The sequence below is a fragment of the Ctenocephalides felis genome, unplaced genomic scaffold (genome assembly GCF_003426905.1).
Source record: "Ctenocephalides felis isolate EL2017-DRISC unplaced genomic scaffold, ASM342690v1 CF-g0.4_SCAFFOLD_01492, whole genome shotgun sequence".
Classification (NCBI taxonomy): domain Eukaryota; kingdom Metazoa; phylum Arthropoda; class Insecta; order Siphonaptera; family Pulicidae; genus Ctenocephalides; species Ctenocephalides felis.
In genome coordinates this window covers 32,100,231-32,114,390 of record NW_020537646.1, presented here as the reverse complement: position 1 = coordinate 32,114,390, position 14,160 = coordinate 32,100,231, and the positions used below count along the sequence as shown (strand labels likewise).

General features: G+C 29.4%; 2 protein-coding genes across 2 annotated transcripts; both read right to left on the bottom strand.

Annotated features, from left to right (window-relative positions):
* Positions 1-652: 652 nt before the first annotated feature.
* Positions 653-1,645, bottom strand: LOC113371123 (collagen alpha-2(IV) chain-like). Its single transcript, XM_026611769.1, has 2 exons — positions 1,562-1,645; positions 653-1,300 (listed from the first exon to the last, which is right to left on the bottom strand). The coding sequence occupies exons 1-2, from the start codon at positions 1,643-1,645 to the stop codon at positions 653-655; spliced, it is 732 nt and encodes a 243-aa protein (XP_026467554.1).
* A 4,285-nt stretch (positions 1,646-5,930) lies between these two features.
* On the bottom strand, positions 5,931-13,232 carry LOC113370646 (dynein light chain 1, axonemal-like). The gene is made up of 4 exons (XM_026611336.1): positions 13,128-13,232; positions 11,753-11,889; positions 11,085-11,277; positions 5,931-6,062 (listed from the first exon to the last, which is right to left on the bottom strand). Exons 1-4 carry the CDS (start codon positions 13,230-13,232, stop codon positions 5,931-5,933), a joined length of 567 nt encoding a protein of 188 aa, XP_026467121.1.
* Between the last annotated feature and the right edge of the window lie 928 nt (positions 13,233-14,160).

The following is a 14,160-nucleotide window of genomic DNA, read 5'->3' as shown; positions in this document are numbered from 1 at the left end:
CATAACTTTTGCTTTAGGTATTATTCACTTGAAAGTTTAATTAACACCTTTGAAAAAGATTTCTATTTATTTCTTCGATTGTGAATTAGGAGATCTAACTGAGAGTGAAAGTGTCGTAGAAAAAATCATTTAAATGTAAGCCGAAGACGTGTATGGATAACTTATCAATATATATATATATATATATATATATATATTTATGTGTATATATATTATAATTGAATATTATGTTGTTATGTTATTATTAAAAAATGTAATTCAGATAGTTATTGAGAACTATGCCTAAGACTGCCTAAACCTTATATTATTAATATTATTAATAATTAATAAAATACAATGTATTTTTAGTTTTCATTAAAAATTAGTCCTTAGCTTTCACTTATGAAATAGTGTAGAGCCCATAATTTTAGTAAAGATAATCAGAATACAATTTGATAATTTAAAAGTGGATCCAGAAATTAAATGATTTATGGCATGTGTTAGATATCTTATAAACATAAATATAACTTAATAAATATTGCATTTATTTTCTTCTAACTACATTTATCACTATCAAATTTGCAACAGGGTTCTATGTTACATGTGCTACTAATGTATATTATGCTAGTTCCTAATATAGGTATATTATTTGTCTACAAAATTAATTTTACATTTAACAAGAAGGTTTTGATGACTTTCCGGGCATGGGTAGATTATTTGTCATTCCACCTGGTAACTCAGGAAGTTTTGGCATTCCTCCTGGTAATCCAGGTAATTCTGGCATTCCTCCTGGCAATCCAGGTAATTCTGGCATGCCGCCCATTACGTCTGGCATTCCACCCATGACGTCTGGCATTCCACCCATGACATCTGGCATTCCACCCATAACGTCTGGCATACCACCCATCACGTCAGGCATTCCACCCATAACGTCTGGCATACCACCCATTACGTCAGGCATGCCTCCCGGTAATTCTGGTACTCCGCCTGGTAATCCGTCAGGTAATTCTGGCATACCTCCTGGTAACTCTGGTAGTCCATCAGGTAATTCTGGCATACCTCCTGGTAGTTCAGGTAATCCATCGGGTAATTCTGGTACGCCACCTGGTAGTTCAGGTAATTCTGGCACCCCTCCTGGTAATTCTGGTGCCCCTCCCGGTAATTCTGGTGCCCCTCCCGGTAATTCTGGTGCCCCTCCCGGTAATTCTGGCAGTCCATCAGGCAATTCGGGTACACCGCTTGGTAGATCTGGTAAACCATCTGGTAATTCAGGTACACCTCCTGGAATACCGTCGGGCAAATCCGGCACTCCTCCGATGTCCTATAATTGGAATAAAAAAAAAAATTGCTGTTTTGTATTTATGCTTGTAAGATGATTCATTCAGTCAGCTCAATATTTTTGATGCGAAAATTTTTATTTTCTTAAAAGATTTAACGACTATGATGAAAGTAAAAACTTTAAATCCTCTTTTCTGTCTGTAAAATAATACCTAGATAGAGAAATGTTTCGAATCCTTCCAGATTAAAAGTATTTATTTTATATGTTTGTTTTTTTATTAAGTTCAATAATTTAATCACTTACTCCGCCTGGTCTTGCTTTAGTCCTAGGAATCCTGCTAAGTAGTGGGATTAGCACTAAGATCAAACCGCTGAATTTCCAAATCATTTTCACTGATACTACCAAGCTATGTCGAAGAAATGTACTACCAAATGATACTAAATATCACAGAAGAAACATTTCATCTTATATAGTCTGAAAATATTTGATGAAGACATTGATTGTATGTTTATAAATACAGCTGTTTCAATACACGGTGATAGAAGTCTGGCGCGAATTAATATTTGCCTTTGGCGGCATTGCTCTCCTGTTTACACGTTCTTATATGTATATAAGCCGAGACACAAAAGAATTCTAACATTTTACTCGAGCGAAAAAGCTTTGCCGAGTTATTGATTTGTCGGTGGAAAATTATTTGACACCTATTGTTTTGATTTGATTTGAATAACAGGTTTTAATTTGTAAGGTTTGTAAGATTTAATAGAGTTTTATTTGTAATTTTATTCAATGGGTTCTGTTCTAATATTTGATTCAATATTTAAAGATAGATGGAATTTTATATTCAGAAGATTATTTGCAAATTTGCATAACGAGAGTGATAATGACCCGAGATTTTATTTGCTAAAATCAGCTTGTATGTTGCACATTTCATCTCTCGTCTAATGTAATATGCTCTCCAAGTTTTTATCAAAATTGTAGAAGTTTTATTACATTGAAACATTGGAACATTGGAAGTAAATTAGAACTAGTGGTGTATGGCATCATGAATTAAGACAAATTGCTGGAACTTGCCGTACCGTAACGAAATATTCGAGGAATATTAAATGTTTCCAAATAGATTATTATAATTACTATAGCATGACTATAACATTGTCTAATATTCCTAAAAATCATATAAACTGAATTACTATGTTAATATTATTTATTTGAATTACATGAGTGAGCTTCAAAACTTTACACCGAATTATAATTAAAATCCGAATTATTATCGACATAAAACTAAAATTGTAAAGAAAATTAAAATTTGAAATAGACAAATAAATCCCAAAAGCAATCGTTTCGTTAACACAAGCAGAAAGTTTTTTGAATCATTCAATTTGTAAGCTTAGTTCTCTCATAAACTGACATTTTTTGCATATTACGTTCCGTATCTTCGAAGTGGCTGGACCTGCCTTTGCCAAAACTAATCACCACTTTTAGTCATCATTACGAATAGAGTCATTCAAATCGTATGCTCTATTATCTCAAAAACTTGATTTCTATTTTCTGCATTCTTTTCTCCGAAACGACTGGACTTACCTTTGCCAAAAACTAATCTGCATATGTATCGAAAACAAAAAATTTTAATTTCGATTTTTGGACAATTACAATAATTTACACCTAATTAATTTAAGCTAATAAGACATTAAACAAAGTACGATTAAGATAATATTAAATGTTCTGGAATTTTTGAAACTAATCATTTTATTTAAATTATTAACATCAATTTATATTCAAAATTATAATCAAATTATTAGAACTAACCACAATAATAAACATTGATTTCAATTTACATGACACGCGCGATATAAACTCAGATTTTTTTCTACGATAATCATGTATGTATTGAATCCATAAAATGTGAGATAACTAAAGTACATATTATTATTATTTCATATAATATTAATTTTATACTAACAATATTTAACCCTTTCCATTCGCGAATTCCGGAGTTTATATGTACTTTGCCGCCGGAGCGGAGGAATCCGAGTCGAAAGGGTTAGCACAACTATATGCAACTTGCGGTATTTGTTTTGTTCAATTACTTTCTTTAAATAAAAATATTCTTTGTTATTGATTTCATCAGTATAAATTTATGACTCATCTATTATGATTCATTGCAAAAAAAACATGTGTTTTAGTTTACATGTTTTCTTAATCTTATATTTATTCTTCACAAATATTTAATTAAATAATAAAAACAGAAAAAAATTCTTAGAATTAATTCGAAATAACCATAAATTAAACATTTGGTATACCTGAAGGGTTAAATTACTAAAATGATAATTACAAGAAACTGTTATTTAAGAACTGTTGATTAATACCTAATAATTATTTACCAATATTAAAAATATTTATAATATTGATCAATAACCATTCTATTAAAATTTTTAAATCACAAAACTATTTAATTAAAATTTTTGATAAATTTGCTCAGAAATAATTATAACTATAGTAAATTAGTAGCTGTTGTATGGGATTCTCATGAAAAATGTCTCATTATATGTATATTTTAATATGAATCAAATTGTTTTATTAAAAATATCAATAGTGTAAAAATAGAAGTTTGAATCAATATAACTATATGATAATATTGCAATAATCACGTAATTCGTTCATAATGTGAACAGATAATTTTTCATGTATATTAATAAGAAAACACTAATATATACAGTTTATATATACAGTATACTCATTAAAAAAATGTGCTTATTTCATTAGTGCATACAACAATTAAAATTGCAAAAACAATTATTCTACTAGTAGCCATATATTTAAAACAGCTAGTTATTAAATAATTCAATATTGTCATTAGTTAATGTGTAAAGAGTTCAAAAATTATATCACGTTTTAGTAAAAATAGCTCATTTAAAATTTCTTAGCGTCGCCTTCAGCAGTTTAATTTTGCATATTCATTTATTAACGTTTTGCAATATAATTATAAAATTATAACAGCGCTAAACATAGGAACGAGATCAAAGATAACTTTTAAATTAAAATTTAATATCGACTCAGAGAAACATGAGTGAGTACCTTCAAAGATGTTTCAGTACACGAGAAAAAAGCATACACTTTGAGTAATTACTGTTTTATGATTTTATTAGGAATGATGTTTCCACGAGACGCTACAGCATTTTTGAATTTATGAAGAATAAATTTCCAAATTATTAAACGTATCTTACATGGTCATAAAAATTTTTAAAAATAAGTAAAATAAATTTATTTAATCTAATTTGTTTTCGTCTAGCTTGTATTATCATATTATATCTGATATCTGAAATGTATTGTTTTTAAATTTGTGAAGTATCTAATTAGTAGTTTTGATAAGAGAATATTTTGAAGTAAAACTTCTTTAGTCACGACTAGGGTGTAAATCCGTACAAATGCAACGGAAGTCCGTTACGGCCAAACTGTACGTTATTCGCTCTCGAACGTTGTATGCGTTCCGATATCAACAATGAAATCGGCATAGATAAATAAACATTTTAAAGTTACATCGTAGTACAAATCTTGTTTAAATGAAAAATGCCTGTATCAGATGAATATTTTACCCTGCTCTTTGAAAATACTGATTAATAATATTAGTGATTAGTAAGTTTATTGTTTAGAAATTATTTCTATATTATTCGTAGCTTCTATAAATCTTTGAAGTTATTAAAATGGAAAATATTTTTTAGGCAAGACAGATATTACAGCTGTTCAATGAATGAGATTATATCGCCAGCGAAAAAGTAAAAAAATACAAGCAGTCAATGAATGTATGTAAATTTTAATTACATGAAGTTCTTCACAATTCCATGATGAGTGAAGTTGCAAAAACAATATTTGGTTAGACGTCGTAAACAAAATCCACTATGTGAACGAATATTATAGAATTTATTCATCAGCAATTACTTAATTTCTCTAATAAAGGTTTATTTCTAAATGCTAATTACAATGACAAATCGATCATGTCATAATTGAAGTAAAATTACAATTTTTCTTTTAAATACATGTTGTTAATGCTATTATAAATGTATAATTTATAATTTATCATTATATAATTGTGTATAATGGTTGACACTAATAAATGTATGCATCATGAGTGTTACCATATTACTGCTAAACATTATTCAAAATTGTTATATGATGTATTTATTTTTACTTAAATGCCATCTTGTACAGTAGCAATTAAGTTTTACTTCAATTGCGTGTGAACCTTACGCGCACTCTATTTTTTTGATAAAATTTCCTATTATTGTTTCAATTTTTTTGTTAATGCGGCGTATTCCAAAAATTCCTGCAAAAATTTTATTGAATAACCAAATAATTTTCAAATAATAGGAACCCAGCATATCATTTTTATTCAGGTTTTAAGTTACAATACCATTTTACTAATTCTACAAAGCTGGTCTTTCATTTTAAATATAATCTTCATGCAAAAATTGTCTTCAAATAGTCTTCTGGTTTATTTATTAATTATAATTAAAGAATTCTGGCATATGAATAAAACATACTTGAATAATTACATTTCAAATATTTTATTGAAGTAATCATTAATCATTGAAATCATTTAAATAAATGTTCTATTTAATTTAACTTCTCAGTTATTATTATTTAGTCAGCTCAAAATCAAGTTTTTAAATTCTGTAAATCACTCATCTTCGGCTCGCAAAATAGTTTGACCATCAAGATTCTTCAAATTACCTAATCTTTTAACAGCCTCTCTTCGCCAAGTTTCTTCATCCATGGAGTCTACCAATGGGTTGCCTATCATTAATAATTCCTGCAAAATAATTTTTAATTTTTTTTTTTAAATAGAGATGTTTTTTTTTTTTTTTATTTTCTTATAAATTACAATCTGTCTAAATAAAAGACATTGAGTAATTATTTTGATAAATAACATTAAATTATAAAAGGAAAACCCAGTGGTTCACCTTTTATTAATGTACTAAATTATATTATAATTTTGGTATAATAAAGAAAAAGAAACTCAAATAAACATACAATTATAAACAAAGTAAAAAACAAAACAAAACACACACCTATTTTAAATAATATTGTAGAACAACTTATTACTGATTAATATGTTAGATTTATTAATTGAGTTCTTTTTAATCTTATATTGTGTGTGGTATTGTAGAGACTTGCAATCAGTTCGTTTGGATGGTGGTCAACTTTGGTCTTGAAATTGTGGGCACTCTTTCTAATTTCTTCACTGATTGTCAGTGTATCCGTGTCTTGGTGAATTAGCCACGTCGGTACATACCTTGGCGCGGATATTGCTTGCCTGAGTATTTTATTTTGAAAACGTTGCATTATTTGTAAATTACTGACTTTAGCAGCACCCCATAGATGGATGCCATACATCCAAACTGGTTTCAGAATAATTTTGTATAATAAAATTTTATTGTACATCGACAGTTTTAATCTACTACTGAGGAGCCAATACATCGACCTTCGAAGGTGTTCTAGATGTTCACGCTTTTTTTGAATGTGGATTTTCCAGTTCAATTTCTTGTCCAGATACATACCCAAATACCTTACATGATCTTGGCTTGGAATTTGTTCGTTATAAATTGCGACAGGTGGGCATGTATCTTTCCTAAGAGTAAACGTAATGTGAACAGATTTTGAATTATTAATTGTAAATCTCCATAAAGTAAACCATTTTTCAATTATATCAAGGTGTGACTGCAGCTGCGTTGAAACCGTAACAGGATTTTGATTTCGGGTTATAATGCATGTGTCGTCCGCGAATAAAGCCAGATTAGTATTGGTAAATTGAGGAAAATCAGCAGTGTATAATAAAAACAGCATAGGGCCTAGGACACTTCCTTGTGGGACTCCCGCGTTCACTTCTCTTAATTCTGACTGCGTGCCACTTATATCAACATAAAACTTTCGTTCGCAAAGATATGATTGTAGTAGTGAGTAAGTCGAATAAGGTAGATTTATTTTAATTTTATACAAGAGACCTTTGTGCCAGACTTTGTCAAACGCCTGAGACACGTCAAGAAATACTGCAGAACAGTACTCCTTACAGTGTAAGGCAGCGTTGATGATGTTAACAACTCGATGGACTTGCTGTAAGGTCGAATGCTTTGCCCGAAAACCAAATTGATAATTTGGAATTATATCATTGGAAATTATATGATCATTTATTCGACTCAGAAGCAATTTTTCGAAAATTTTTGATATAATCGGCAATAAACTGATAGGTCGATATGATGGTGCTAGGTGTTGGTCTTTTCCAGGCTTCAGTATTAGTACGATTTTTGCAATTTTCCATGCTGTAGGAAACTTGCGAATCCTCAGTATTGCATTAAAGATGATGGTAATGAATCTGAATACAATGGCTGGCGATTCTTTTAGCATTTTCATTGATACTTTGTCATGGCCAGGAGATTTACCAGATTTGGCTTTGTTGATTTGATGTTTTACTTCTGATAATGAAATTTTTATAATTGAATCTTCGTATCGAGGTTCATTCTGTAGATACTGGTGGATAAAATATTCAGCATCGTCTGTACAATTTTGAGGAGCTGGATGAAAACAATTAAATAGATGATCTGCAAAGATTTGTGATTTCTCTATTGGGTTTCTAGCCCAGGATTGATCTGATTTCCTTATAGGTGGAATTTGTCTTATTGGATTTTTGATTTTTCTAGTAGCCTTCCATAATGAGTAGTTGGTATCCTGATTTGGAGTAAGATTGTTCAAGTAATTATCGAATGATTCATTTTTGTGCTGAAAAATTAGTGCCTTTAGGTCTCTGCAAGCTTTATTATACCTTTTTTTATCTTCCGGTGAGCGGGTTAATTGCCAAACTTTACGCAATTTTCTTTTAATTGCAATGTTCTGTTTAATATTTATAGGACACAATGATTTTCGATTGCCTGCGAACTTCGGAGTGGAATTTTTAGCCGCATCTTGAAATATACTGGTTAGATTGTTTATTGCATTGTTTATATCACGTTCGTGTTTGAGGGGAATGTTACAGTTTACTTTACTTTCAATTATATTTCTAAAAGCAATCCAGTTTGTCAAATAATTTGTTAGATGGTGATCACTTAAGCCAGACTTTAAAACTGTTGAATAATTCAATATTACTGGGGAGTGATCAGAAGTTAAATCCAGACATGATTCAATTCTCAGTAAATCTTCATTAATATTTTTAACTACAAAAAAGTCTAAAAGGTCTGGTAATTTACTCAAGTCACTTGGCCAATATGTCGGTTCCCCAGTTGAAATAGAATTATAGTTATTTGAGTCGATTGATTTAAGAAGTTCACGACCACGTGGCGTAATTAACCTCGAGCCCCAAGAAGTGTGTTTGGCATTGTAATCACCTCCTGCTATAAATTTATTACCCAATTTACTGAAAAAGTCTGAAAATTGATTTTTTGAAATAATATGCTTCGGAGGACAGTAGAGAGCTGAAACAGTGACCGCGCACAATGATAAGTCAATGCTAACACATGTTGCTTGCAAATAATTTTCACAGATTGGTTCTAGCTCATAATGACGGATATTAGATCTTATTATTATTGCCGATCCACCGTGTGCTGTTCCATCTGGGTGTTCAGAGCTATAGATAGTAAAGTTAGGTATTCTTAAATGACATTTTTCTTTTAAATGAGTTTCTGATATTAGTAGCATATCGATAGAATTGTGTGATAGAAAATATTTAAGTTCTTGTATGTGTTGATACAAGCCATTGGCGTTCCATAAACAAATTTTCAGTGATGTAGCCATTACTTATTTTTTGAAAGGATGGTTGTTAATAGATTGAGGATTATACTTATTTGTTCTGTTAATGTTTTGATCATTTGTTTTAGTTCTGAAATGTCGTTGTTATTGTTGTTGTTGTTGGTATTGTTGTTCGTTACATTGGCGTTATCCGTTGAAGTTTGATTTGTATTCGTATCTTGGCGAGTTGCGTAAGCGAAGCTCTTTCCTGGTTGCACTAAATTATTTTCTTGCCTTTGTGAAATTTTGTGACGAAGAATTGGAAATTTCCTTTCGAGTTGCTCTTGGTACACTCTGCATCCTTTGTAATTGGCTGGATGATTTCCGTCTGTGCATAAAACACATTTAACATTTTTATTAATTTTATCTTCCCAGGAACAATCTTTGGTTAAATGATTTCCTGCACACTTTACACATCTAGGCAATCTAAAACAATAGTTTTTGGAATGTCCTAGACGTTGGCAGTTTGAACACTGTAGTATTTCTCGGGCAAAGTGTCTTGGCTCAATCTCAACACTGGTATTGTAGAGGAAATTAATTTTGTAAAAGTCTGTATTGTTTGGCTTCTGCTCTAAATCTATTGAAAACATGTTAAGCGGGTATTTTGTGTACCTACTTTTCATATTTGAGATATTTATTACCGTATGTCCTAGTTTCTCAATTTCAGTTTTTAACATTTCCGTATCTGTGCAAGTTTTTAACAACGACTTTCAGTGGCCTTTTAGTTCGGTTTTGGAAAGAATGCATTTGGGTATTTCTGATTTTTAGTAGTTTTAAGATCTTGTTATAAGTTTCTGCATTTTCTAAAATTAATTTCACTTGTGTCGCATTTATTATTTTAATTTTATGTAAATTTTTGGCTTCAGTATCAAGCAGTTGAGTAAGGGGCTTGATATCGCGAACTTCATGGATAAAAATTGGTGGTGGTTTTATTACATTAGTAGTATTTTGTATGTTTGCAGTTTCTTCCCTACTTAAAATCTCAAAAGAATTTTTAGTAGGGGTTGGGTTGAGCCAATAGACGGAACTTGTGGAATTATTTGTATCGTTTTCATTCATTTTTGCATTCCTGGTTGATTTTTTAACTAATTTAGCTATATTGGTATCATTGATATTATCAAATTGATGCCTTTTTTTATGCATAACTGTTGTCCAGCCCTGTTCTTGATTGGATGACGCAAGTTGTACATCCCCGACTTGATCGGCACTGGTGTCTTGTTGAATGATATCGCTTGTGTCCATTTCAGATGTATTTACAATTGCATTGCTGTCGTTGTTTACATTTTTGGTTCGTTCCAAATATTCATGGAATTCTCTCATTTGCTGAATAACTAATTCGGTATTATTACGGGTATTGTCTTGCAAAACCTTGTTGACTTCCATTATTGGCAACGATGATGTTGATGGACACTCCGAAGGGTCGTTCGTATTCATATTTGATAAAGAACACATACACTAAAACACTGATTAATATTTCACACTATATTAATATTATTATATTCAATATATATGAAATGAATTTAACACTTTTGATAGACGTTGTTTGTTTATAATCCGAGCATATCCCGCAAGGGGAATGCGCACATTTAGAATGTCAACAATACACGAATAATTTGAATGCACTCCGTTTTATCAAGTTAATATTATGAGATTATGTAACACTTACAATTTAATTCTACTGCTGACGATGCGTTCGCTTCAACGTCCGAACAATGAAAAAATAGAGATGTAAAGAAAAAAAATTAACTGCTATGAATAAAATTTGATGTATTGGGTCAAAGTGAATTTAACAAACAAATTAGAAAAATTCTGATCGAGCCCTCAAAATTTTGAAAAATACTAGACTTATTGTTCAAGTTTTGGTAAACCATCTAATCAATTGATATATTGGACTTTAATAACTATTTTTTTATTTTTGTCAATTGTTTGAGTAATTTAGCAATATAATCTACATTCTTATACTTTAGATGTTTGTGTCAACCAATCAAATGAGTTTATAAGTTTTTTTTTAAGATTAGTTATTATCATATAGTTTATTATAATATTCTATTTTTACTTGCAAAGTGGGAACTTCTTGTAGTTTGTTGAATTCTGACCAATCTTTAATTAGGTTGTTGCTGATATAAAGAACTTTAAGTCGCTTAAGAACACCTATTCCTTTAAGTTTTTCAATCAAATTGTAGCTTAACCATAATTCTTCCAAAGTATCAGCCACACCTTCCAATCCAGTCAAATTTTTAATATAGTTTCTAAAGTAATATTTAATCTTAAATTAATATGATAAATAATAATTACTAAGTTCAATGGTTTTGAATTGACAAGACAAGATTCGTTTAATAATTTTTTTAAATTAAAATTTTACAAATATTATTATCACAATTTAATTTGTACTTGATTAAATCAATCAACTCTATACAGTTGCAATCAAAATTTTATTTGAAAAATGTTTCTAAATAAAATAACACTTAAAAATATTAGTTTTGAGTTCAAATGCAATTTGTTTATTATGTATGTAGATGTTTGATATCTATATATAATAAGATAATGTTAATATTTATTAAGTATTAGCATATACATAGACCTTAAAAAAGTATGTGTATCTACGATATTATGAATTTTTTTGTTGTTTTATTCTTCTTGAAAATAGTAAAGCAAAATTTTAGAAATAATATCAGTTCATTAAGTTACTATTGGAAATATTTAAAAAAATGTATAGAACTTTACCTTGCTAGAGATAGAATCTTGAGGTTCTTCAACGAACTTATTCCAGCAATTTTATCAATCATATTAGTAGATAAACTCAGTTTCTCGCATTTTACCAAGACGTTCAAGGAGTTATCCATTTTCTCTATAGGAGGCCACTATTGTAAAGTAATATATTTTTCAATCTTCATACATCTTACATAAAATACTGATTATAACTACAACTATAATTTTTATATATTTACACCAAATTCTCTAAATCAAGAATGCCTTTCCAAGAATATTCACATTGTTGCTTATTAAAACTACATATTTTGTGACATAATTTGTCAATTTGTAGCCAAAAAATCAAAAAGAAACCAATAGAATGGTTTGATAATAAATTTATTAAAGAATTATTATTTATATATTTAAATAATCAACATCATACTTCTGGCATCAATAATAATATACTCTACTAAAAGATAGCAGTTTTGGATATTATATAAAAAATAATTTTTTAGATTGTATTTTTAAAATTCAAGCCGTATCTTTGGGTCAAGAAGACCGTTTCAGAATTCATTTGAGAGATATGGTTTCTTCGGCAAAGTATCTTATTTTTATCTTTAGTATCCGAAAATCATATGTGCCGATGCGAATTTTTTTCACCCATACAAATCGACCCGCCCTAATGTACATATTACAGAAAAGTAAATAAACGAAACAAAATTAATCGGATTTAAAATGTAGAACATTGTCGAATATAATATAAACTGAATTGCAAAGTTAAAATTATTTATTTAAATTATATAAATGAGCCTTAAAACTTCAGCCAGAATTAAAATTAAAACCGGAATTATTTTTGATGTACAAAAAATATATTTTTTTTTTAATTTAAAAAAAAAAATACAAAATTTTATCCAGAAAGTTTATTGAATCATTTAAATCGGATCTTAGTTCTCTCAAAATTAGTATCTCCGAAAGCGCTGGACCTGCCTTTGCGAAACACTAATAACCGATTCTCCTCATCATTATGAATTGAATGCATTTTGGATAATTCAAATCGGAAGCTCCTTTCCCTCAAAAACTAGATTTCTATTTTCTGCACTCTTCGCTCCGTATCTCCGAAACTGCTCGACCCGTTTTTGACAAAAACTAATCTGCACATATCACTATCAATAGAAATCGAATGCTTTTTAAACCATTCAAATCGGTTGTTCCGTGCGCCCGAAAACGTGGACAAAAAGTTGTAACCATACACACGCACACACACATACACACATCTATTTTTTTAAGGTATGCCAAAATATTTAGAAACCTTCAAAATGTAAAGAAATGTAAAAATATTCAATTTTGATTTTGGACCATTACAATAACTTACCCTACGGGAAGTTAATAAAAATTAATAAATATTAACCTGAAATTGTAATTGCACATCCAAAGCTTCTCCAATTGGAATATCTGGATGTTTCTCTTCCCATCGTTTGAGAGCCTCTTTAATTGATGTAGGTCGCAAAGCCATCACATATGAATAATTATAATCAAAACATAAAATCAGTAGTGAAATTCAATAATGCATCTAAATAAATATGTCAATATTTGCAGTACAAACAAAACAAATATTTTATACGTAATTTGTTTTTGCCAGATGAATGCATTATGGATGTTATGAATAAAAATAAATTTATACACATTGGTTTCATTTCGTTTATAGTTTTCACCTCGTGTGTAATTTTCGGTTTCAAATTAATCAACGTTATGAAAATAAAAATAAATGAGTATATTTTGAAGCAATTTATGATATTTGTGACAATTGTCGATTGTGAATTCGAATAATATATACATGTTGATTGAAAAATTTATGATACTATTTGTTTAGCTTTGACTTATTTAGTTAGCTTAACTGGTTTGTGTTATAAATTGTGGAACATTGTTATTAGAGCTGTAAAATGCTAAAAATTAAAGCTGTAAAATAAAAATTATTTGAGTTTTGTTCTCGGAGATTTTGATAAAATAGTATTTTCAAAATGCTTTTTATGGTAATGTAAAAATGTGTTTTAATTGAAAAGGCACCGTCATATGAGAAATTTGAACTTTTAGAATGATGGGCATAAGTTTAAGCCAGTAATTTTCCTGATTTTATTTATTGCAACCGTATTTGCCAAAAAATACAAAAAAGTCCTTTTCTTTAAATACATAATTGAAATGAAAAATGTTTTAACAATTTTTAAAAAAGATACGTACCGATTTTGCAAACTCGAAAACTGTTTGAAAGTTTTTGTTTATGATCGGCTAAAACGTTTTGTAATTGATTTGATTTTTATTAATTACTCTACGGATTTCAATTATTTTTAGCAATTATTAGTTTTAAGACAAAACATAAGGCAAAAATAGTGATGTAATTTTAAAAAACATATTTGATAGATATCAACTAGGAATTGTGTTGTCAT